The sequence below is a fragment of the Idiotropiscis lumnitzeri genome, chromosome 5 (assembly GCF_059441095.1).
Source record: "Idiotropiscis lumnitzeri isolate Australia: NSW breed Sydney's pygmy pipehorse chromosome 5, RoL_Ilum_1.0, whole genome shotgun sequence".
NCBI classification, from domain to species: Eukaryota; Metazoa; Chordata; class Actinopteri; order Syngnathiformes; family Syngnathidae; genus Idiotropiscis; species Idiotropiscis lumnitzeri.
The window spans coordinates 12,722,190-12,748,792 of NC_142395.1; the positions used below are offsets into that span (position 1 = coordinate 12,722,190).

At 42.1% G+C, this 26,603-nt stretch overlaps 1 protein-coding gene across 2 annotated transcripts in view; it reads left to right on the plus strand.

The window, feature by feature from the left end:
• Window positions 1-772: 772 nt before the first annotated feature.
• insyn1 (inhibitory synaptic factor 1) overlaps window positions 773-26,603 on the plus strand; it is a 74,870-nt gene continuing 49,039 nt past the window's right edge. The window contains exons 1-2 of one of the 2 annotated variants that reach the window (XM_088297211.1): window positions 773-1,347; window positions 1,742-3,189. In XM_088297211.1, coding sequence (XP_088153337.1) covers window positions 3,046-3,189 — 144 coding nt within the window. In that variant the 5' untranslated portion in view covers window positions 773-1,347; window positions 1,742-3,045. Of the gene's footprint in view, window positions 1,348-1,438; window positions 1,554-1,741; window positions 3,190-26,603 lie in introns of those variants that run through there. The other variant, XM_088297212.1, reaches the window with a different exon arrangement.

The window sequence follows — 26,603 nt, forward strand, 5'->3', positions numbered from 1 at the left end:
AAGTTCATTGACGCTTTCGTCACTTCACGTTCTTGTCCAGTGCACTGATTCGCGAGCTCACAACCAATCGCAGTGCTCATTTAACTTGAAAGCCCGAGCCGATTGTACATGTTGAATCGGCCAAACACATCCACCAGATGCCCCAAAAACAGCTCAGACTTTACAATATGTACATCAAACAGATCACCAACTTTCTGACTTTGGATTGGTATGTTGAGGCCTTGGCCTCTTTCTACTCTCGGTATGCACGGTCGACAAGTGACGGATCTATTGACCGAAGCATTGTGCGGCGCACCACGTCTGCAATAAGGACCGCGCACACAAAATTTTGCAGCGCGAATGACGACGCGCGCAATCTCTCTCCTGATTGGTCCGTTATGTCACATGCTGTAATGACGACATCCGCCATTTCAAACAAAGAAAACGTAGAACACGTAGGCGAGCAATTGTGCGAGGAGGTGCGCAAATATGTGAATCTATATGATGCCAGATCCAGATTTTAACCAGCTGGAATTGTTGGCCTGCCAGCAAAGGGGAAGGCTTTTGAGGAACAAGTTTGCCGTAGCAACACGACTAATCAAACATGAAACTGCCTTGTGCGTGATGTTTTTGCGCACCCTCCACCTTGTGACCGCGTGCTTGGCGGTGTGACTTCATCCCAATTTATGGAGGAGACAACTCGCTCGATGAAACTTCATGACAAGTTGCAAGCGAGGACGCGTCAGGTAGAGGTAGAGGAGCGACGGCGGACGAGCTGCGCCTTTAAAAGCACCAGACTCCTCCTTCGCCGAGTGGACGCGAAGAGCCGAGTGGTGCTGGCAGGAGTCTGAGCCACATGATAAACTCTGGCATCAGCTTGCCTTCATCCGGCAGTCAGGGAGGACACGGCTGGGGTGCAGGGGCCTGATCGAGAGACGGTAGAAGGAGCAAGCGTGACAGAAGGCGGGGGAGAGGGTGAGTGAAAGAGAGAGAGCGAGCACGAGAGGAGGGGGGCCGGGGAGGCTCGGTGGCCAGTGCGATGAGACGAGGCGGATAGACGAGCGAGGAGAAGCTGTCATCTGCGCCCAGCTCCTCTTTTTCGCAGCTTCTGTCGGCTGCCTCGCGACGCCAGCGGGAGGTGACGGGTGGCTCGTTTTCAGTGGCGCGGTTATTGGAGTGACGCTCGCAGCGGCGCTGACAGGATTGGAGGCGGCGGCGTCTTCTCCGGCCACTTCGGGCTCCTCCAACAGACTACCGATTGCTCTTTCTCGCCGCCTCCTGCCCGTCCTCCACACAGCTTCATCTTCCTCTTCCTGATGAGCCCAAGAGTGAAAGACCCCTGCAGATAGAGGCTTCTCTGTCAAGACAGTAAGTAGAGGAAGGGAGGAAACTGAGTGTGTACTGTGTGCGCGTGTGTGCGTACACACCAGTGAGAGAGAGAGAGAGAGAGAGAGAGAGTGGTCGACAAAGTGTGGAAGACAGAAGAAGAGAGGTTGTCCGTGGCTTTGAATGCCAAGGATGTGCATGGACGCTTTGCTCCGGGCACAGCAACAGTAACGTGATGCACAGGAAAGGTAAGGCAGAGTGTGTGCGCGCGCGCGTGTGCGTGCGTGTGTGGCGATGCTTTCTGACACCAGCTCCGAGTTAATCCCTTCCGCTCTTCGTCCCGTTCACTCTGTTTCGTGTTGAAGGTGCTGAAGGGGAGTGGGACAATAAGTGATTTGATTTCTTTTTTTCCCAACCTCTATCCTTGTCTGTCCAGGTCCAGGTGCCATGTGCGGTTGGCCGGCGCGCCCCGTGGCAGCGGCATTGCCCCGGATCTGTCGGGAAGCGCTTCGCCTTGTTCATTCTGCGGGGCTCCGCCGGGAATCTTTTCTGGGATTTATCTCATCCTGTTGGATGGGGGTGAGCTCCTTGCCTCTCTGAAAGAAGAGTCCGCATAGGAAACCACACACAGCACGGATAAGAAGTAAAATAATTATCCAATCACGGCAAGGGGAGGCAGACTCGTTTCCCTTAGCAACAACTGAGGGAGATAGAGGAGAGTCATTTTCTCTTTTTGCTGTTTTGTTTTTTGTTATTTTTTGTGTGTGTGTGGTGGGGGGGCACACCCCTGTGTACTTCTGTGGGCAAGTGCAACCCAAATTCGAGGAGGAGTCGCTCCTTTGCCTCAGAGTCCCTCGAAACTGTGTCTCATCCACCGTGATTTCTTTTTTAACCAATTCACACCACGAGTTGTTTCGCTGGCTTAGGAATTAATTCATCCTGATCCTACGCCACCTGGAATAAATCCTGTTGGGAAGGGAGATTGGATTCTCGAGGAAAAGACCTCCATCATCGTCTACCTTCTCCCTGACAACAACTGAAAGACAACATTAAGTTGTCATCTGCAAAGAAATGGGGATGTGAAGTTGATTTTCACATGACCTCTGACGTCTCTCATCACTTTCAATTGGGGAGAAAAGGAATATCCACTTTTTGTCCATAACCATCAATAAACTCCCTTATAAAACCCCTAAAAGACAGTAATTTGCCGAGTTATATTTTTCTATCTCTAGGAGAGTGGATATTTCTGGACTTTTATAACGGTAGCATGGCACAATGTTGCTATGTTTTTCAAGTGCACGAGTATAGAACAGCGTTTTAAATAGCATCTCCTCTAGAACCATTTGAGTTGTACACACTGACACATGAGATGAGTTGGCTCAGTGTGATTATGTAAGATTTTTTTTATTCCAGCCTCAGCACATGTTTTTTTTCTTCTTTTTTTTTGCCTCTTCTATTTTCCATGGATTTATCGTGTTTGGCTTCCCCTGCGCTCACTTTGCCCCCGTTTTTGGACGGACGCCATGGCTGCCAGAGAGTGAACCTGTGCCGTGCGTGCGGGCGAGGAAAGGTGTTTTGGTCGTCCAGGTGCTTTTAAGATGTTGAGGTCTCCCTGCGTGGCCGGGGCCCCCGTTCGGATCAGTAGCACTGAGGCTCCTCGTAGCCAAAGACATGGACCCCGACTCGGCTCCCCCACGCCCTCAGCCTGTTGGCCACTGGCCCCACGTCACCTTGTGAAGGATGTCCCTCAGCAGAGCTCCGGCCCGGGACACCTCTGAGACCCCCAGCCCGAGAGAACGCATCCGCAGCCACATGAAGATGGTGATTGACCAGCTAGAAGGAATTCTCAGAGAGCTCAAGGATGTGGCCAAGGAACTTCGGGAGGTGAGCTTGATAATTGCACACACATCTGCCTTTAGGGGTTTGACAGCTTGTGGGTTCTATGTGGGTGTGCTACCAAGGAAGAGTTCATTTAATTAAGCGTAACATTCTCCTCACAGTGTGGAGATTGTGATTAAGATTTGAACGCGGGAGCTGACTTTTTTTTTTGTTTTGCGGCAGGAGGATATTGTTGATTAGTGCCACAGTGAGGGTGCCTTTTCTCTTCATCAAACATGAGGCAATTACTAACACTACTCGTGTGTTCAAGGTGGGGGCGGGGGCGGTTAAACTTGGTGCGAAGACCCGACGAGATGCACCAAAGCCTGGCTGTGAGAGAAAAAGAGATGCTTAGATAAGATCCAACACTTAGCACCGCAACGGTTATGTAAGCATTTTGTTCAGGATCAACGAGATTCCTGTAGTTTTGCAAATGCAGCTTGTCAAGGATGTTTGAAAGGGAGTCAGCAATAGAGAGAATACGTGGCATTTATCACGTTATGCGACTTGAAATAATGGCGCTAGGTGCGAAGAAAAAAAATAAGTGTTTTGTGTCTGCTAATCTTAAATCCGAGCGTACTCGCTGGGCCTCGTCATCTCTCCGGGATCTTCCCCCAGCTATGAACTCGTCTTGTTCAGCTCCTCCTAAAGAGAGAGATAACAACAGCCGGGGAGGCAGAGACGAATGGGGGCTCCGCTAAACCCATCCCGTGTCCTTCCAGTTATTAACCTCCCACCTGTTTCCACGGTAGCCGACGATGGGAAACATGCTTGAAACATGCTGTACGGGTCCATATCGGTGCAGTGAATGTCTTACAGACAAGGCAGGGAGATTTGAAATAGATGTTTCCAAGCTGCCAGGACATCACATCACAATCCCTTTTTCCGACTCCCACCTCTTACGTACGCGGAGGCGCAAGGGCACGGCTCATAGCGAGCCTCCTCCAAAGTGGGACGGAGAGGCCGTGATTGACGATTATGGTGCTACAGCAAGTGGAGTAATGCCGGCCGGAGATATTTATGAACAAACACGCGCCTTGTGCCACTGCCAGCCCCGACGCCTATTACCATTCTCGTCTCAACGCCCATTAAGGGAGCACCGTGACTGCAACGTAACTTTGCAGGAATGTCTCAATCACGCATGGACAGCTGAGCTTCATATTTGCCGCTTGTAGTGGGGAAAATATCTTCCCTCTGAAGCCTCATTCATGCTCTACTTTTGCGCGGCTCCTGGAAGCTCGCGGCTGCAGACCAAGCATAGCAGCACCGCTGTGAAAAGCGGCGTCCAGATTACGAGTGAAACATTTATCACAAATCACAGTAAAATAAAGTATTTGATCGGCTCACGGACATGCTGCTTCCGCTCTTGCTTTCTTCTTTATAACATTATTTATACTTCCTCAGCCATTACCATATTTTCTGTTTTACTGTCGCTCTTCATGTTTGGGGAACATTTTGATTGAAAGGAACCCGAGCATCAGGAACATCAGTTTAACTTTATAGTCCAGTATTGAGATGCTGGTGTCAAAGATGGAATGTGACCGTATGCACACTTGATGGCGATTCTGACCTTTCAATATGAAGTGAATCTCAGCACAGGGGCTCCCCGGTTAACAACAGATTTACATTCTTAAAGCAGCGATAGAACTCAAATGTATCCGTGAGTTGGAGCACAGTCGTGTATCACTAACATTCAATGAAAATTTTCAACCAATTACGCTTATCATATAATGAAAAATAGTTTCCTGTGTGGAGTTATGACATTTTCGGACGTCGTTGAGTAAGCCAGCTCATTCTGCATTCTCCGAATGAAAAAAATGCTTTCATTAAATCCTCTTAGCGAGTAAACATTTGATGTACAACGTCAAGTGATGTTTACGTCTTTTTTGGTATTCTAACCGGCATTTGTGCTGTGTGCTTGAAACACAGAACTTGCTCCTGAAAGATTGCCAATTCTATATATTTGCAATATATCGCAGGACAACATTGTATTGTGTAGTTTCATGTTGGATAATGTTTTGTGTAGACACGATGCTTGGCTCTCGGCTTCTTCACTTACCAAGATATTGTGATGTGTGCCAGTGATCAACTAATCACCTAATTGCTGTATCGTGATATTATTGATATCAATGGTAAAATACTACTTTGATATCATAACTTGACTTGACTTACTATGATTCCCACTCATTAGCCACCATGTTATCTGTATCAATATCTTGCAATTAACCGTCCATGCAATTGCAGATAGGCCGAGGAAACAGAGTCACACGCGGATGTTGGATGGCTAATGTTGCGTAAAATCGTCTTTTCTTGGTCATGTGAAGGGAACAACATAATAGATAACAACTGTCACAGTGTCGCAGTGAAATAAATAATTGGGTGAGGGAGCAGTAATGACTATGATTATCAGCCACAAGGTCTTTCGGGAGCTGTTGCAACTGCAGCGTTCTCGCAAGTCAAAAGATGAGATTCCAGATCCAACGCGGCCTCTCCACTTTCCTATTTTGCCTCCCTAACTTGGTCAATTTCAGAAGTTCAAAATAACATGCGCAGGAAAGCAAAAAAATAAAAAATCCAAAAATCTCCTTTTCTTCAACATCAATATTCCATTCAGCAAAGCAATCTGCCTGCCTGACATACTTTGCTTGTTTCTAGTCGTATCAATGTGTACTCATTTCTTATTCAAGCCTTCAATCAAACCATTTAATCGGAACCTCAACACGAATGAAAATATGAGGTTTCGATTTTTTATTTTATTTATTTATTTATTTATTTACAACTTGTCGCTGTAATAGCCTTGCACATCGACTCGCAATGTTGTGCAGACATTTAAGAGGCAATTCTAAATGTACATTATAGTTTTATTGAATTTCAAGGTTTAGCAAAGCCCAGGCAATTTTTATTTCAATTTTCTTAAAAAATAATGGGACAGAAAACACAGAAAACAGTTTTCCACAGTCTGCCAAGGAGGAACCATTGTGGACTACGTATGTACAGAAGGATTTTCTGGGAGCAAACAATTCATTTCGATGACATTATTGTGTTTGTAAATGTGTATTCACTCTGCCAAGTCTCAAGATGGGTTATGAATTAATCAAACATGATTCAGGGCTAAAACACACATACCTCAATAAAAAAAAAGACCAGGAACTGGGCTTGGCGGTCTACAGGGGAAAGCACCAACTAGAAGGTTCATATTATGTCGTGATATTTTGAAAAGATGCCAGCAGCGTCTTCTTCTGAAATGTAACAATAATGATTGGTTTGATACAAGCGATTTTTGTAACTACGCAAACAACCCACTTAATCTCCTTGATGCTGGCTAACTTTTGAGTTGTTCAAAAAGTGTTATTCCCACAGGGAATGTCAACTTAATTTATGTGTTAATGGAAGTTCATAGGGAATGTTTAAATAAAAAAATGTCATGATGCAGTATATACACAGATAAGAAAAACACATTTAGACACGTTGTAATAAAATAAATAAAAATAAATGAATCTTAGACTGTTGCTCAACAACTTTGGGCTGTGCAATTAATGGAAATTCAATTGCGATTATGATTATTACACTCAACAATTGCAATATTGGTATAACCTTACAAAAGGATTATTTTTTTACAGTATTATAACAATTTATAAAACATTGTTAAAATAGTACTCATTTTACAAGTACACTTGAGTTACAAATTTGAGCATTCTATTGAAATGTATTTAAATCTTACATCACTTCTATGGCAATTTATAAGAGTACAGCAAGTAAACTCTAATGCACTTAAAAAAAAGAAAGAAAATGGAATATTGTTTCCATTTCTATATTTTTTTTTGTTTTTTAACCCTCCAAAAAAATAATTGTTAGAATATTTTTTCATAATCGAGCAGCCCTACAACACACATTAGACCATGATGCATTTTTTTTATTGCATCATTTTCCTTTTAGCCAGACCTTGACCTCACTCCATCCTTTTCCCTTTAGGGGGTTGCTCTCCTCAATGTCTGAAAGGAGGTCACGGAGCGGGTCTTGCTTTCTTGTTTGCCAGAAATCATCAGCCTCATTAATAAACAACCCGTGCCAAAACGCGCACCCCCTAAACTTTCACAATGTACAAACCAGCCGGCTCAATTCGCTTACAAGCAGCACTCCGTGACCAACCCACGGAATCATCTTCTATGAAACATTAATCATTGGTGTGCCCCAGTAGCCTGTCGATGGGAAGTGTGCCACGTATCCACAACATCCTTGGCACACTCCCTCGAGTTGGTGTTCCGCTCTTGCAATAACGTTTTTTAACCGTAAAAGTAAAATAATGTATTTCATTCCAAGATGGCGATACAAACATATATTTGAATATGCTGCTACAACAGTGCAGTGTATGGCTGGGGCTTGACTGCTGAATCCGTACTGCATAAAGGCAGCATATACACAAACCAATAACATAATAGCCTCTTGCTGAATAGAATACAATAGAAGGCAGCCCTCACAAAGACAAAAAATCAGTGACTGGCAGGATAATACAAACTATAATTCCGTTCTTTCTATTGAATGCGATTGCTGTTGAAAACTAAAATCGGACTCTTGGCAATCAGCGTGGACTCCAAAGATTTGCTGAGTGAAATTTCGACCAAAAAAAAAAAAAAAGCCTAGTCTACAATAGTTGGTGTGGAATTGCAGATAATGTTCCATTTGGAATTTGTTCCATTGTGTTGAATTGCTTCTTGATTATTCGCGTTCTGATACAATTGGGTCCAAAATAGAGCGCAGGGAAGTAGTTTCTTGTCGGAAGAAGGAAAACATGACGTCAGCCACTCTTTATTCACTGGCAGCGTAGCTGTGTTTGGCTCCAACACATTCATCAGAACTCGTCAAATTCTTTACCAATATTACAGTACAATACAATACAATATAGACAGGTTGTTTGGTTCGTTGATTTTTTTTTTAATTTAAAAAAGATCAGAAAAAAAACAATGCAAAAATTAGGACCTTGATCTAATATTGAATATTCTTTTGTTTTTCTTGCAATCATGTTGAACGGTGTGCAATTGACTCAAGCACAATCAAAAGCTTTGATAATTTTGACCTCATTTGAAACACATTTCAATGAAGGTCAAAATTGAAAGCCAGGCTCAACTTCCATTTTGGGTTCATATTTTTATATCCGACTCCAGACGAGTTGTGCTTCGGCACTCGAGAACCTCACCGCACCTCACTGCTATATGCCAACTTATTAATATTCACTATAATGTCTTGTCATGTTCCTGCTTCTCTGTAAGTAAATCTCAGGCCTTGTGAAAGTTTTTCTTCCGTGGCTGTCGTTGAAAGTCAATTTGGGTTGACATACGCCACCCCCGTACTCGTGAATCGCATGACAGTCTTTGCGACGAGTCCAATGAGAAGGACATAAAGGAAGGACATTGGACGGTAATACCCCACGATAAAGCGCTCCATTTGTAATAATCTCACTGGCAGGAGCGGCGACTCCACCGAAGAAATCATTCATGGAGTTGCAACATCAACCTTGGCTAGAGGATAAACAAAAAGCGTTACATGAACGTTGTGTGTGTGACATTCCGATATTTGCCCCAACTACCTTCAGTAGATGGAAGACATCCAACGGAAGACTGATCTCTTTATTGGACACTTCCGGGCTGGCAAATTGAAATCACGTGATAAAGCAGCGAATCGGGAGTGGGATTGTCAAGATAGGCGAGACGAAGCGTTTAAAAAGAATCCAAAATGTAAGGAAGGAAGCAGGGATGATGGACTGTTATGATGGCCATTATGCAGACGCATTGGATGGAGCACATCTGTGTTGGGCGCAAGACAAATGAACACGGGGCAGGCAATCAGGACTCCTCAAATACAATAAAGCTCCAAATGAGATGAGGTCAAAAGACGATAAAGAAAGAGCAATTATCGCTGGCTGAATGCAGCACATTGGAGGACATTGCCCCCTGACAGGAGGCCTCAGGATAGATTGAGGCTAGTTTTCTCAATAGTTGTCATTACGCTAGATCCTGCTGCGTTATTAATGACTATGGCCACCGTGCAGGGTGGGGATTATTTAATTAATCTTTGGAAGTGTGTCGTGAATCAAAAAGCAGCAATAATTATTCATTTGCGAGTGGCGGCAATTGGTGCCATCGTACCCATCCTCCACGTTCCTCCAATCTATGTAATTTCATAATCTTCCGAGTGCAAAGCAACCGAAAAGGACAAACGCTATTGATCTCAAGACTCTAGTCCACGTCTGATTCTGTCGAATTTCAGTGTTTTTTTTCCATCCGTCTGTTTTCAAATGCTAGTTTCGCACCAAATCGGTTTGAGCGTTCTGCTTTGCTTAATTCGCTGGCGTTTCACCGCGGAGGTGTTCACAATGCAGCAAGTAAAATGTTTTTAACCACGCCGAACGGGCGAAATTTCCATCACTCAAAACGCATCATTCATTTCGCCTCGCACGCAACCGCGCCCACTTGCACGAACTCCATTGACTTCAATTCAATCGCGCCGCCGGAAATAAACAAGAGATTTGGTGTGAACCTAGCATGGCACGCTCGTCTTCATTTGAGTCGCGATTGAACTGGAGCCTGCCCCAGCACATTTTGGGTAAACCCTGGATTGCTTGCCAGCAGCGCTGCGGACAAAGTGTTACTGTATTATCTTACGTTTAGGCAGTAAAGGAGGAATATAACGCTTTGCTCAAGATATTTTGGTAATATTACTGTTATTCCCGGAATACGTTGCAATGCCAGCCGTGATGCTTGCTGAACTCTAAAAATCTAAACGTGATACTAACATTGAATTTAACGCATTTATTTATCTCTGAGATATAATCCAATCTCATCTTCACTAATTCAAAACTTGTTACCAAAATGCACCGCAAGACTAAATTATCAGTCAATTTACTAACCTTGCCATTTTCTATCAAGCGGCAATGTCATTGACTGCCCCTTGAGTCCAGTGATGAGTCACATTTGACAGCACTTGAATAGGAATGACATATTTTGCTTTATCTCTCATCTGTGTACATGCAGTAAAAAAAATAAATAATAGCTTGCAGATAAAATACAAGAGGACCTGGATAAAGACAAACCTAAGGCAAACAACTGTACATTAAAGTATAGGCCTACGTTGTAAAAAAATTAAAAAAATACGGCAACTGCAGTGTTTACAAGTTGAAGTGAAGCATTTTGGGACTTTCTAATTTAGCATTCCGTCTAGGAAAACTGATGTCGCGTAATGAATGTTTTCATATTTCAACCACATGAAAAATAACAATGACGTAAGGGGAGAGATTTAATTTCATCATTCCATCATTTTCAGTTTTCAACCCTAAGGGTTTTTCTAGATTCCAAATTGTATGATGTCCGGGTCTTTGTTTTCAATGTATTCCCATCGCAACCCAAACATGAGCCTGCGTCTCGATTTGATCAATTACAGGTCAGTGCCAAGAGATTCTATTGGCTGACGTTAGCGTAGATGAAGAGATTTACAGTATCCCAAAAAAAAAAAAAAAAAAAAGTGGTTGCTCATCAAGAGCTATTCCGCGAATGCTCTGCGTCATCTCCACCTTGGCAAGCACTAAAATATTTGTTTTATCACCCCCTGTTGAGACAAGCTCTTCTTTTGGGACTGAGTGTTGCAAAAAAGGTATGTATTTCCATTGACCCAAATTGTGTGTCCTGTTATATATTTTTTTGAATTACAATTGAAAGGCATATGATACTGCTGGCATCTGTTCGCAGAAATCAAGAGATTTATCCCCAAAAATGGTCGCTCGTCAAATGAGTTGATCTGCGAATGATCTGCTCCAAGAGCAGGCGGGACGCTAAATGCCGGCATTGTTTGAAGCCGGGCGTTGACGCCGTTTCAAACAGCTGGCCCAGGATCAGTCGTCCTGTTTGCCAGCCAGCCAGCCAGCCAGCTCGCTAGCACCTCCTGTTTGAGACTGACACCAGTTACCACGCGTTTCCACGTTTAGCAGCTCCCTGCTGAAACAAACATGCTCGGCCCGAAACCAAATTTGTTCCGAACCCAGAAATAGCCCCGGGGAGATCAAAATCAAAGAGCCACTTTCTATCTTCAGGGAACTCTTCTTCTCCTTCTCAACCTCCCACCCTCTTCAGTCTCCCCCCCCCCTCCCCCACACTCCCCTCTCCCAGTTACGCAGGGCAGAACTGAACACTGACTCACCGTGAGAGACATTCTCGTGGCTACATTCAACATTATTAATAAAGACAAAGAAAAAAATGCCCCCGCTATGTAGTTGGTCATCTTGGGAAGATTTCTGGGTCTGCTCACCCGGTGACGCATACTGTTTACTTTTTTCTAAAGTTCGTTGTGAGCCAGATTTTTTTTTGTTGATGATAACGCATTTACAGAAGAAAAATAAAACATTCTGATTGCATCTTCTGTGCTGGTATCCCACTATTACAATTTGAGAGGGTCGTGAGTGTGGTTTGCTTAATGCTAATAAGATTGATGGGCTTATTTCATAAATAAATATAAGACCAAGATTTTTTTATTTTTTCCGAACCATATATTCTAATATTTAAAAAAAAATGTAAATAGTTCCCCGTTGTCGTAATCACATGGCTGTGACCCACATTCATCAAAATACCCCAAGAATTAAGCACAATTGTCCACCTTTTTTTGAGTCTCTGCTCACACTACCCCCCTGTCACGGCAGGGTGTGTCAACCCGAGGACAGCTTTCATTGCCATGACGACTAGGGGTGGAGTGTTTCTACTTGTGCCCAACGTCAAAAAAAAAAATTCTAGTGCGAATTGTGAAGAACAAACTGTACAAGCCCCCATCAAGACGATATGAGATTAGATTGCATTTTCGCTTGCAAAGACAGCACTTCATCTCCAAACTGGCGAATTACACTTGTCAATTGGGGTGCAGATCCGAGGGGATACATAGCCAAACACTGGTACACCTCTCAGCCCCATCACCTTGAAAAGTTCACCCAACAGTCAATTATGTCCAAGGTTAAACCCAAATCAGTTTAGTCTGTTTGCATTCAGCACTTACAACAAGCGACTGGGAGAATGGGAATTACGCAGCTGAAATTTTTTTTTTCCCCGCGGCAGCGTGGTCTGGAGCTTCATTCGCTCGAGAGAATGAAACATACCATGACTTGAGTACTGTTCCATTTTTTTTCCTGTTAAAACTCAAGAGAATATAGGTCAGAGATCATTAACTGCATGCATATAAATGCTTAGATGCCATATGCACTCAGTGGCAAACATTGTCTTGCAAGCTTGTTTGAAGCGGTACACTTGATCATGGATGCTCGTGCTGTAGCTAAAAGCAGTACAAGTGGTCCTCGGTTTCCATGAGAGTCCGTTCCCACCGTCAAAACATACCTTTAATTTGTTCCTAAATCTGACGTGTAATTAAGGCGCGCTGATGATTGGAATTATGACAGATGTCCAAAATTTGTACACAAGTGCAATATTCTCCCGTGTGCTGAAGTCAGAAAAGGCACGCTGCGTGTCACACGCCCCCTCTGGGTGGAGCGATCTTGAAATGAAGGCGTTCCCTGACATATCTGTCACTACACGCATTCTCCTAGACACTTAAGCACCTGTTCTCTGCCACACTCCGGAGGCTGTTCTAAGCTCTAGTGCCCCATGAAGGTGAAACGTCGCATTGCAACTCCCGAGTCATCTCACAAGCCGCTGACGGCGGGTGATGGCTATGCCCGGATGGAATGGTGTTGGCATGCTGGGGTCGCATCGGTCCCATATACGCTCACCAACTGTCCAATGGTGGTGTATGTGTCCCTATATTGACATTATATCATATTAATACGGCGGATGAAAGGCTCAACGCTAATTAATGCTTCTGTGGGGAGCATTTTGATGTACATGCTGGCATGGAATGGAAGCGCCCATCACAAAGTGCTACAGTCATCTGCCGTAGTTATACGCTTGGCAACCCGGTCAACGCACAATTTGCACCGTCTCATAAACGTTCAGTTAAGAGCACGGTGTTGTGATTCAGTTGTTTTATTGGATTTATTATTCGTGCATGCAAAAAGACACGGTCCTTCAAGGTAACCTTAAAATGAGCTGTACATTAGAGACTGACAATTTTTAGGCATTCACGTAGGATGGGAGTCAACTTTACTTTTAATTACGGGATCGGGATGGTGCAGGATGAAAAACTTCTCAGCAGGGAGAGTCCATGAAGAAAAGGAAGTGCCGATTTTTTTTTGCTTTTTTTATTTATTTATTTATTTTATTTATTTATTTTTTATAATAGAGCTGACCTCCAAAATAGGGGCGGGATGCACTCTGAACAGGAACAGGACAAGATCGAAGTCATTTTAATTGGTATAGCACATTTTATTTACAGGCATTTTATTTATTTATTTATTTATTTAATATGGTCCGGCATGGGGGTCTACAGGATTTCTCTTCTGTGGGAGTGGGATGGTATAAGGGTTAAAATCCACTCCTGTGTCACCTTCTACTGCACACAGATCACTAGCGAAGATCAGTAGAACTACCAGATACACTATGCGAGTAAATTTCACATTTAGAGTGTGACATATTTTCCAAATTGATCTCTCCACGATCCGGAAATGATGTGATTGTTGTGCCATCATGGCTGTACCAGAAAACCTTGACAGGCATTATGACCAGATGTCCAAAATGTGTACATTTAAGTTGAGTCCAACTCCACATTGATCCTCATATTCACTCCAATGGGCAATTTAGAGTCGTCACTGACCCTAACATACGTACATGTGTATAAACATCCATTTTTGGAATGTAGGAGGAAGCAATTGCATGTTGAAAACTCGTGTAAGCATGGGGCGAACATACAAATGGCGCCGTGTTCCAAAAGCGCTTCCAACTCAGATCTGCAAACTGTAAGGCTATTTCTCCAATATGTCACGCTTTACAATCACATCTAGAGCTATTTATTCAAACCCAACACATCTGTTGGGCAGACAAACGAACTACTAATCCACACCTGCTGCTCCTGGGAAAGCCCTGGGAAATGCTTTTCACACGCTTCTCTTCCCACTATCCTCCCTCCAAGAAAAAAGTTCTGCAAAAGACAAGCTTCACATTTTATGGTGGCTGAAATGAGGTAATGTGCACGGACGGCCCGCATTATAAAAGATGGAACGGACAATCGCAGGGCAGAAAAGTGTGTACAATTAAAGTATATTTTGCGGTTTGAGCTACACATTGTAAGAGCTTTAGGGCATTAACGAGGATGTGCTGCATTCGCACTTCTCGCTGCAATGACTCAGTATCGTGGGGACTGCTTGTTAGCTGGTTCCAAGTAAACCATTCGCCTCACCCATCTGATGAGAAACAGCCACGCTTCCCATGGCTGTGTGTTTTTTTTCCCCCCGGTTTCTAATTTGCTAACGTTGTTTGAGAATTGCTCTCTGGTTTTGTCTCATGGTGTTAAGTTCTCCTCCGAGCACTGGACGTGGTGGTCGGCGAGGCGGTCGGCGCTCGAACTCAGGCAACGCACCGATCAAAGTGCTTTTTCAGCCCAAGCACAAAAAGTGGGCCAAAGGGCTGCTTCTCATTAAAAGCCATTTGAGCAGAAAAACGACAAGTACCTGCATGCTGCGTCTTGTCAATTCGCTCCTCATCGCCTGACCCCATTTTGTGTATGGAAATTAAATTCCTAAATTAAAGCTTGGTGTCGCGCCTCCAGCGCACTTCTCTTTTCTACGCAGAAAAAAAAGACAACAAGAACAAGGCACCTTAAGCCTTAAATGTTTTCCGAGCTGAATACAAAACAAGCCTGCCATCTCGTCAGCCTCGAATCACACGCTCTGTTTGGGATTTAATTCAGACTAGTGGTTGAAGTCATTACTTCAGACACTTTTTTCTTATTTTGTTGTGCTTTTGTCTATGTTTGCGTCAACACAAATACAGAAATAACCAAGGTCATGCGATTCGGAAATGCACCAACATTTTTGTAAAGATAAGCCTTCAAAGGTCGCAGAAACTATCGTGATCATTCACAAAATCAGCATATCGTGCGGGACCTCAATCAGAATCAAAGTATTTATTCTTTTGCTTTTGGATGTTCTTAAGATCTTGCTTTTCTTGTCCCACTTTGAAGAAAATCTTCATCCGGTTGAATAAACAACGGTCACCCCTCAAATAGACGCATTATATTAAGTACCGTATTTTCCTGACTATAACTCACACTTTTTTTTACCTATGTTGGCTGGTCTCGCGACTTATACTCTGAAGCAATTTATACATTAAAAAAAAAAAATAATTCAAACATAGCCACAAGAGGGCACCAATATCTCCTACTCCTTACAAAGAAATTGAAAAAAACAATTTCACAGACTAACAGAGAGGGGGGTCTAGACTTTTGCAGCAATTTTTCTGACCCGTTACAAAGACAACTGAGAACGATTGGACTGAAATGCCCCTCAAAAGAATCATATTCTGCACTCTACAAGATGCAATTAGTGACATTTGCAGTTGAAAACCGTAATCCAGCAGTGGAGAGAAAGTTTGGCGTGAATGCGAGACTTGTTAGGGACTGGCAAAAAGGCTACTTTAACTGCATAAAGAAGAAGAAGGAAAAAGAAAACGGAAAGATTAGATGGCCAAAGCTAGAAGCATGAGTTAGTTCACCAATGGCTAAATAACCTTCATTGTGGTAACATATCGTACACCTTTTCAGCCTTTTCTTTTTATTTTATTAATGTTATAACTTGCCTTCCAAGATGAAATGTCTGCTTTTAATTTAGTATTTTGTAAAATAAATTACCCGCAAAAATGTATACTCCAGTGCGACTTTTTTTTTTTTACCTTCACCTTTTTTTACCTTATTATGCATTTTTGGGCTGGTTTGACGTAAACTCCGGAGCGACTTGTACTGCAAAAAATATGGTAATTCATTTGAATAGATGCCGTACCTCAAATTGATGCCTCAATTTCCTCCATTGAGGAAAACATTCACTTGAATTAAAACCTCCTCTTCGAATAGAAAATTTCCCCTTTTCACCTCTGGATAAAATAATAATAGGATATCATCCACTTAGATGAACACTACACCTGAAAGAATTGCCCCCTTTTTTCCACTTGGAAAAAATAAAAGTGTGTGATACACTTGAATAAATAAATGCTCGTCACAATTTCAGGGCAGATCCCTTTCACCTAACAATAAGCTTAAAGCCAAAGTCCATGCTCAGCATGTCCCTTGTTGTTGCAAATTGATGGACACAGCTTATGTTTTCGAGTGCAAATCCATCGCAGTGATGCGATCGACGGGTAGATAAGCAGATATAAATAAATACACCTTGTGTGCGTGCGTGCGTGTTTGTGTGCGGTATCATCGCTCTTGGAGTGTTTTGAAAGGAGATAAACAGAAGCGGCACTATATGGCTGGCTAATGTTGCGAGCCGTGCAGAAAGTCGGAGTGTGATGCGTTCCCGTGAGACTTTCGCTCTTGCCGCCGAGCTTCTTTTTGGATGTGGCTCCAACTTATTGACCGGCCCATCATGCTCGAAGGACCCACTGGGCCTCCCTCCAGGAACTCTGCACTCAGCATAGACTGTAATGAGGCCTCTGCTTTCGATCTCTGCTGAGGTAAACACTCGCAAAAAAATAAATAAATAAATAAATAGTGCTCATCTTGCTTATTGGCTCTACAATAAGGGTACTTACTGTATGTATGTGCTTGTAATGGTGTTATAAACACGTAAATGCTTAATAACCAGTTATCGACAGCTTACTTCTATTTTCAGCATTCACTTTCGGCTCACTGTGAAATTGATCTAAATCACACCACTGCTGCACTCATCAGGATTTCCAGCAATGTAGTATGTCTTTATAAAGCATCAAAGAACAAATGATTGGCCAAGTCCCTGTTTCTGTGACAAGATGCCCCAAAAATCAAGAATTGGCACACTTTACACACTTGTCTTGCTGAAATTAGCTAGTTTACATGCGGGGGCCCGGCCTTGTGCAAGTAAGTTACTGGACACCCCGCCCCATGAATACGTAGCTAATGGGGAGTACGGCAAGTTCATCTGTTTGAAAACATAATGCAGCCCTGCTTATCTTGCGCAAAGCCACCAGCAGCTAATTAATCATATCGCAAAGGCACTGTGGTAGCACTACAGCTCTGCTTACAACTTGGCTATACCGATAATGCCTTCAGACTTCCTTTCTGGATCTTCAGGCAGCATATCTGTCATGTCATTGTTGGAAAAACTCAATGTGGAGCTGGTGATTATGTAAATTAGCTCTCTGTTATAAAACAACCCTGTAACTTGTCTGACTTATGAATGTACCTCAGCGCAAACATTTCCTATCCTTTCACGAGGCCTTGCTATTGAATCATTATCGTTGCATCCGTATTTTACGCATTACTTGGAATTCTGTCGACTTCACTTAATTAGGATGGCAAAAAAAAAAGGAGCTTGCCACAGACTGGGCAGTAAAAGTTCAAGATCAGTTGTTGCAATCGCAGTGGTTGGTGGGCGTGCGGAAGATTGTTTTTGGGCCTATCACTATGCTGTGAATAAAACTTTTAGGCAGCAGGTAATGGTGTGAAAAATGGCACCTGTCAAAGTGCACAAGGAAGCCTCTGAGAATAGTTACATCATTTTCATTGTGTCAAAGCATACTGTACACGTAGGAATAGCCGGCTGTCAGACACTTAAAACAGGTGCGGCATAGTCGCTTGCGCAATTACAAATACAAATGGGGTCTGATTTGTGATGTTTGCCGTGTACGGAGCAGTGCTCAGGGCAACGCGGGGCCCACCGACTCTCGAACAGGGAAGAGCTTAGTCTTGCTACAATCTTCATCCGTCTCATTCTGAGGGATCATCTGGAGACTTTTTTTTTTTTTTGGTCCTTTCTTTTATTTTTAGCCCTAGTCTGCGATGCATCATAAATCAACCCCATTATGGGAAAAAGGTTGGAGACAGTTGACTAGTAGAGGAACAGAACACAGAGGAGAATAAGTCCTAAAAAAGGTTTTATGCATTGAACATTCAGCGCTAAATGTAACATTACGCAATCAACATTCCACTCATCAAACCGTCAACCTGCTGTAAAGTGGCCTCCACTGTTAACCGACACCGCACTTCAATTAATCAGAATGTATGTTATCCACTTGAAGAAGTGGAAACGATGCAACACCTCGATTAGGTGCCTCTTGTGTTCCTCTCAAGACTAAAATAACTGTGTAAACGCTACACTTCAAATCAAAGCTTGCTTTTTTTCTCTTTGGGGAAAAAAAAACAAACAAACAAATGAGTCATACTTGTTGTGGTCTGTGTTGGTTGTTTTTGGTTTTGGACTTTAGTTTCATGTTTTTTCATGTGTTCCTTTGTGCGTGTCTCATTAAGCTTATTGTGTTCACCCGTGCTTGGCGTCCCACTTCCTAGTGATAGCCAATCAGCTCTCGCCAACCTTTTATGTCTTGTTGTCTTGTCAATTTGTTTGCATTTAGTTCAGTTTCCTTTCAGTTCTTGTCCGCCGGGCATTGTCCATGTCCTTCGCCTGAGCCGCGTCTTGTTGCTTTTGTTTTTTCACCAAGTCAGGTTTTCGTCAAGTCCTGTTTTCCTGGTGTTTGTTTTGATGTTTTGGTTCTTATTCTTTTCTACTTGAGTTTTTTTGTTGATTTCAATTTCCTTTTTTTGTTTTCTTTACATCAAATACCCCTTTAAGTTCTCTTGCCTCGCTTCCCTGCATTTAGGTCCTCCTCGAAGCCAAGAATTCTGACGTTACAATTCCATTGATGGAAATGCCACGGCTTAAAATCACCATCAGCCTTTTCCCCTCAAGAAAAAAAAAGCATACCATTGTATGTAAATGCAATAACTCAAAAGGGAAAGAAAATAAATACACTTGTGTGAATTAAAAATGCCGTACTTCAAATAGACCCCTCCTTTTTTTCCCCTCAGAAAAAAAGCAACATTGTTATAATGACTTGATATTTAATACCACCTCCTAAATACATGCTTCCCTCCCAAATAACAAACTTGCATCAGCCACATTAATAGAAAAATGCCACACCTTGGACGGACAGCTTTTCCTTTCTCCTTTAGAAAAAAAAATCCACCTAAATGAATTAACAAACCCACACCTCAAATAAACTCCTCCTCTTTTCCCTCAGGAAAAAAAGCAAAAAGTGTTCCAACCACTTGAGAAAGTGAATGCCACACCTCGAATGAATGCCTCCTTTTCAACCTCTGAAAATTCAATAACAGTGTTAGTCACAAAAAAATGCTGCGCCTCAAACATACGCCTCCTTTTTTTTCCTCCCATAAAAAAGATAACATTGAGTAGAAAAATGTTATACTTCAACGAGACACATTTTTCCATCCAAAACACCAACTGTATCATCAACCTGAATAAATAAACGCTGCATCTGAAATCCAAGTGGCGCCACCGAGGGAGCTGCAATTACCTTTACTTAGACGCACACCGCCATGTGTTGTGGTAGACATCTCTCCCGCTAAACTGTCTGTCCTCAGAGCAGTTGTGGCATCTGTAAAGCTGAATTGTGCTTTGAATGCATTCAGTGACTGACGCTGGCTATAATAGCTTTTAATGAAGTTAAAAAAAAAAATGGAGTCTTACATTGGAGTGCACACTGTGGAGCATACAAATGTTTAAGAGCGTCGGTGAGGAAAAGAGATAAACAACCAAAATGGCGGTAATTGTGTTTTTCAAGTCACTGAACATTCTGCCAGTTTCATAATGAAGAATGACTATAGCTTCATGTTTGATGACTAACGCTGATCTTATCTCAGCAAAGGTAAATACGCAATGATTCTATAAAGAAGTTGTCAGGAGTATAGATTAGCCTTCCCTCCGGTAATGATTCCGCCCCACCCCCCCAAGTATATTTTTGTTGCAAATCAACACACACAAAAAGATGAATTACAATAGAAAGGCCATTTTTTTTAAAGGCCCAATCAATGTTGGCACATCTGCTCAGGTTGGGCCATCTTCATTAAGTCTCAGCTTATTAATTGTGTTGGAGATCCAGCCGGCAAAAAAAAAAAAAAAAAAGCCCATTAAAACTGAGCATTTATCCAGAGCTGTTGAATCGTTTTAAGTCGTTTGAATGGCTATCAGGGCCTTGTTTTATTTTGAATAACAGGGTGGGAATAAGGGCTGCGCAGGCCGAGGCTACCAGTGTTTCAAAGCTTCTCTAAATGATGTATTTTGCAAGCAGATATCAGAGCAGCTGTGGGGTTATTGAGGCCGCTGTAAAGCATCAATTTGGCACAGATGCTCTCTGCAAAAGAATTCACTTCTTAATTCAAACAACGGGAGTGAATCGGCTCATCAAACGTGCTTGTGCACATCATCCATGCATCCAGCCGTCGGGATGAACGAGTCTCTTTTGGCATCTCAAAGTATTCAGACGAGTTTCCAAAGACAAAAACACACCAAAATTGTGATTGACACATTGTATTTCCTCAACTTCTGTTTGTCCTTCAAAAAAAATGCAGGCTCCGCAATCAGTCCCTGACATACTGTCTGAACATAAATGCAATCATTCACACAGAGGGTTCTAAGTTTGTGAACGGCGCAATTCCGGCAAAGTGGGCCGATCTTTGCCACACGGGTAAGACCGGTGTTGGTGATGTCGTGCACAAGCGCAGCCCGGCGGCTCTGCAGGTGGACGGCTGTGCCAATGCGGGAGTGTTCAAATCGGTCAATCAAAGTGGCTCTTCTCTGACCAAAACAGTCACACCAAAGTTATGCAATTGTCACTCAGATTTATCATCCGTCCATCCGTCCATCCATTATCTCCTACCATATACACAATAACCTATTATGCATGTTTTTGGAATGTGGGAGGAAACTGGAGTACCCGGAGAAAACCCATGCAGGCATGGGGAGAGCGTGCAAACGCCACACAGGAAGGCTAGAGCCGGAATCGAACCCACAACCTCTGCACTGAAAGGCCAATTAATTAATTAAAAGTGTGGACTCCAAAAATAAAGGCCTACTGTCTAATAATTGAATATGAATAAAAGCAGACCGTTATTTGCAAACGCTGAATAGGTCAATTCTAAGCCTGTTCGAGCTTGTTGCTAAACAAAAGAGCAGAACCAGTGTATCCAACCATTCAACATTCCAGTTGACTGTCTTGTGATTGCTTTGCAATGTGCATACAAATAAAAGTCTTCCCCATCTGCGTTTGAGTAAACAAATGTCCACAAGCCACTATTTGCTGAGCTTGTTTGAACTCTGTTGCTAACCAAAACAACGGCATGGAAACAACCCCTCAGATGAATTGTGCAGACTTTCCAGATTTGCGTTTTTTCTGTCATTTCTTGGAAATAGTCCTTTTTTTTTTATTTTCTACTCCAGTTTGCAAATTGTAGACATCTGTCACATTATTATTATTCCCCAAAAATAGCCACCACCAAATGTTTACGCGACACCAACGTGAAGAGTGCATGTTCTGTTCTGAATGGGTTGAGCTTTTTGGAATGACTAAATATACTGGCATGAAATAGGCCAATATCTTTTTTTTAAAAGCCATTCAGGCCTGTATTATTGCGGCGGCTCACAAAAAATGCACCAAATAGTGCAAGCCGCAGCATTTATGCGCGCCGGCAAACACTGGGACAGTTATTCGGGGTGTCAAATTTGCAATTATCCCATTATTGTGACTGAAGAGATTACGCTCGTGTGTCAGGAGTAATGTGCTAATGCACCTCACTATGATTTGCGAGACCTCTAGAAATGCCAAAAACATTGGATTCTCCTCCTGATATTTGCCTCTAATCCGCCTAATTAATGCCAATAAGACAGAGATTTATTTAACATTTAAATGTCATTCATTACTTGCCTCCGTTAGGAGCCTTTAAGGCTGAATATCTGAGCAGAGTATTTGTGATAGTTCAAGGCTAATCATCATGCTCCTGAATTATTGAATTTTTATTTGACTTTTTCCTCCACTTGTTGTTTTGGATGGAAGCTAAGAGGATGCGAGTTGTTGTAATAATACAAAACTTGGCTTTGCCTGTGTTTAACCAACTTTTTGGAGTCAAATAGAGTAAGATAAATGTAACAATGATCCGTTGCACCCCCTTACTCACCTGGGTTATTGATTTAGAACGTTTAACAACGTCAACAACACTAAAATGCATTTCCATTTGAATATTTTAGACCACAACTATATAAATGCATGCCTGCCTTAGTCTCCCTTCGGAAGCAAAAGTGTATTATCCAGGCGAAAAAAAGAAATGCCTGACTTCAAATAGACGCCTGTGAGGCTTTACAATAACTTCAATAAATAAATGCCATGCATTGAACAGACAACTCCATTTATACCATCAAGAGAAAGAAGTCAACCACTTGAATAAACGCAAGTTGGAGCTCATACCGGTGCCTCCAGTTTTACATTCAGTATGCATGAATAAATAAATAAATAAATACATTACCGATCCACTTAAATACATGAATGCCACACCATGAATACAAATGTCCTATAATTAATTAAAAATATATATTAATTTCTGATATAAATAAAAATGTGCCATTACGGTATATTCAATAAATAAATGCAGCACCAAAAAAATAAAAAAATCTGAATTTTTCATTCTACTGAGTAACTTAGTGTTGCACAGCGAGTAGATGCCTTCTTTTTTTTACCTCTGGAAGAAATTAAGATTGTGCCATTACAATAACTTCAGTAAATAAATGCCGCATCTCAAACGATGCCAGTTTAAATGGTTGAGGAAAATAATTTACGCAGGAGTTTGCTTTCTTTTTCCCCTCTGGCAAAAGAAAATAAATACGTCATGACAGTAACTGGAATAAATTAATACTCAGAGCAACCAATTGAATAAATTAACGCTGCACCTAAAATATGTGCCTTTTTTTTCCCTCGTGAAAATCATTCACTTGAAAAATACTGTAACATAAATTCAAGTGTCATTTTCATGCCCTCAGAAAAAAAAGTGCAGCCCGCTGGAATAAATAAATACCGCAGCTCAAATTGATACCTAAAATGAGTGTGAGGCTCACTTGGATAAATATTTTCATTTTTTGTTTGTTTGGTTTTTTTTTCTCTCCCTTTTAACACTTACAAAGTTGCTTATGAAAGTCCTTCACACATATACGAAGGGGATTGAAAAATGGTTTGCATGCCAAGTGTATCTTTGCAAAGAAATGCTACCTACTTGCCCGCAATGCAAATTACAGCATCTATAGTATTTTTTATTTATTTATTTATTTTTATTTTTTGCAGGATCACTTTGGTGTGAATGTTGGTTGTTGTTGATACCTTTGCCGAATGTTTGCGGAGCATATGTCGATTCAAACGTGGCATTTCAAATGTCAGTTATGCAAGCATTCTGCTTGCTTGGTTGCATTAACGTTTCCTCACCGTCGCTCACAATGTACACAGCGTATGCGCAAACTGCTTCGTGACAGCGTGGCAATTTCCGCTCTTTACTCGTGCAAAAGAAATCACAGGAGGCTTTGGAGGGAAGAGAAGCTTTTCCTTCCCAGCTGCCAACATAATGACATCACAAACTGTAAATGAGACAGGCCATCTTATGCATTATTGACACATTATTGTGGAAAGACTGAAGAGAATGTTGATCTGCGTAGAATGATTTTTTCATGATTATTATGCATTTTTTGTCCTTATAAAATACCCAACATTTCTTAACTCATTCAAACCACTCCGATGTTAAAATAGTTGGCCCAGTTTTTTTTTTTTTTTTTTTAACATTGCTTAGATTAGAATTTTACCACATATATTTCCACAAAAAAAAATCTTACTGAAATGAATAGAGATGTTTTCAAATAGCAATTAATCCTTCCAAATGTTTCAATGTCGTGAATTATATTTCCAATCATTCCAAAACATCCATGTTTCTCAAGCTGTCCAATCTACTCCATCTTGAATTTTTTTCAGCTCTTTCTGGACCACAGAATTATATTCCACCTTCCCAAGAGTTCTACTTTTTCAATCTGCCACATTTTGTCAGACAATATTCCCAGTTTAAAGCAGAGATTTCTGCTCGCACGATCCACATTTATCAACTCATTCAAAGCATTCAAGACATTTGCTTTCCCATCTCATGTGTGCCCTGTGATTGGCTGGCAACCCGTCCAGGGTGTGAAAACGGCTGGCATTGGCTCAAGCGTGCCTGCGACCCTTGTGAAGAAATGCGGCTTAGATAATGGAAGGATGCAAGGTTGACGCACTGCATTGTTTGGCAAATCCATACTGGGAAGAGGGAATAAAAACTTTGAAAAAAAAAAAATGATACTCTGCGACAAGGTGTCAAATGCATTGGTGGCCAATCACATCAACGAGTACGCTTCACAGCGCTAGCTCGAAAAATGTCTCGTTCTGAAGCCAGTCAAGAGTGAAAGCGTTCACCTGTCATTCTTTTTTTTGTCTTTTTCGAAGCAAATATTGCCGCGATGCAATAAAACTGTGGCAATGGCAACAGTACAGCTGTCATCAGTGCATCACAGCTGACGCTTAAATCCAGAGCTGCCGCCTTTATGTCCTCAGAAGACTGTCATCGTTTCAAATGGAATAAATCTTTAAGGATGACATACCGGGGCTTCTCAAGGTTACATGATCTAATTTCCTCAAGTCGTTTATTTAGTCACTTTTTTTTTTTTTATATATCTACGCTCATTACGCACATCACTGAGACTTGGACTTTTGCTTTGGAGCCGGAGGGTGATGGGTTTGCGTCCCACTGTGGGCATAAAAGAATATATGTTGGAGTGTTGCTAGTGTGTTTGCTGGCGACTGTCGGGCTGTTCTTGAGCAAGGCAAAATCTCACTGTCCTCTCCCCAAGCTCAAGTCGCCTCTTTTACTCCGACTCGGTCCTCGCATGCATGCGTGTGTGTGTGCGTGTTCTCCATGTGTGCAACTCAAAATACACAGCAATGCGTAAGTTGAATTTTCCATTGAGGCTCGGAGAACCAACTGATCACGATTACAAGTAGCGAGGTAAGGCCTTTGTTTCGACAAAACAATTTCTGATGTAATTTCCTTCGCCAGAAGGTCAGCCTCAGAAATGGATTCTGTTGGCAGTTTGTGTCACATGGGAGATAACATGGAAGAGGGGAGAGGAAAAAGCAGACAACAAATGTCTATTCGATGCAGTGGAGGACGCGTTTTTCAACAGCAGGCCCCCTCTAGTGGTACACATAAGAAAAAGATATTTGTTGTCTTTAAAGGGGAAGGCAATCCAAAAATGTTGGTTCTCTGGTCCGTTGCTTTCTGATTAATATTGCGTTTGTTGAATATGAGTCAAGCAAGTGGCAAAAGGGCCGCCCCCGGAGATAAGGAGGATTTTCCTGCTTAACTCATATATAACAGTGTTTTGCAATAATATTCAACTTCTTTAGGAATAAAGCCTGCAACTCATATTTGGTTGGCCTACTACTGTGTTCAATTGTTGGCTGTAATTTTTGGCGGGTGGTTCTTGGTGGAAAATCTCTGAGAACTACTGACCTATTCCATTGTTAGAACATCAATTTTGAGTATTTGCAGTAAAAACTGTCTCAGAAAAGCTTCCTTTGCCTCATTTGTTTCCCCCCTTTTTTTTTTTTTTTTTTTTGCTCTTTGACCACATCGCAGCATGTGCACTTAGCATCAGTCTTTGGAAAATACAGCATCTAATGCAAGGCTGGTTGGGGGGGTAGGATGAAAGGCAGGATAATTATTATTATGACTCGCAGCAAAGAGCAGATGAGGACAGTCGGTGTCAACAAAATGTTTGGTGATTAATGTCCCCCAGCCCCCCATCACCTGTGCACTTCATGGTCACAGACATGAGGCGCAAGACATCTATGCAAAATAGATTAGAACAGCAAGAGCTGCACTACTGAAAATGTAATTAGACTTTTTTTTTTTTGGTCTTTCCAAGGATATTAACCGGGGATGGCACTCAAGGTTGATGTGGGTTGCGGCAATCTACAGTATGCTTTGCAAGTTCTTATTAGTGTGGAGGAAAATGTGTCTAGAATATAATTATGCAAAGAGCAGGTTGCAAAAAACAGTTTTTGCACATTTGCAAAGTCAGTAATTGCACTGAACTATCTTTACTAACGTGCCAATCATGTGTATTTGATCCCAAGTGACTTGGATGGATCACCTTTTATTGTTTTTTGTATTTTTTGTATTTTATTTTATTTTTTTGATAAAGGTTGGCAATTCAAACATCTCACTAAAAAATGCAACTTTTCGTACATGGAAATTACGAAGTTAACTGCTGCTTGCTAAACAAAGCAGTCGCACCAAAATAGCCTCTTATGGGGCATTACGCAACGTTTGTACTCTTACGGCATGGTGTTCATCCTCTCTATGCAGTTTGAAGATGTTATATTATTTGGAGACAATGTTGTGCTCTGCCATGTTTGCCACACCCACTCTTGCTAACTTGCTGCAACATACCA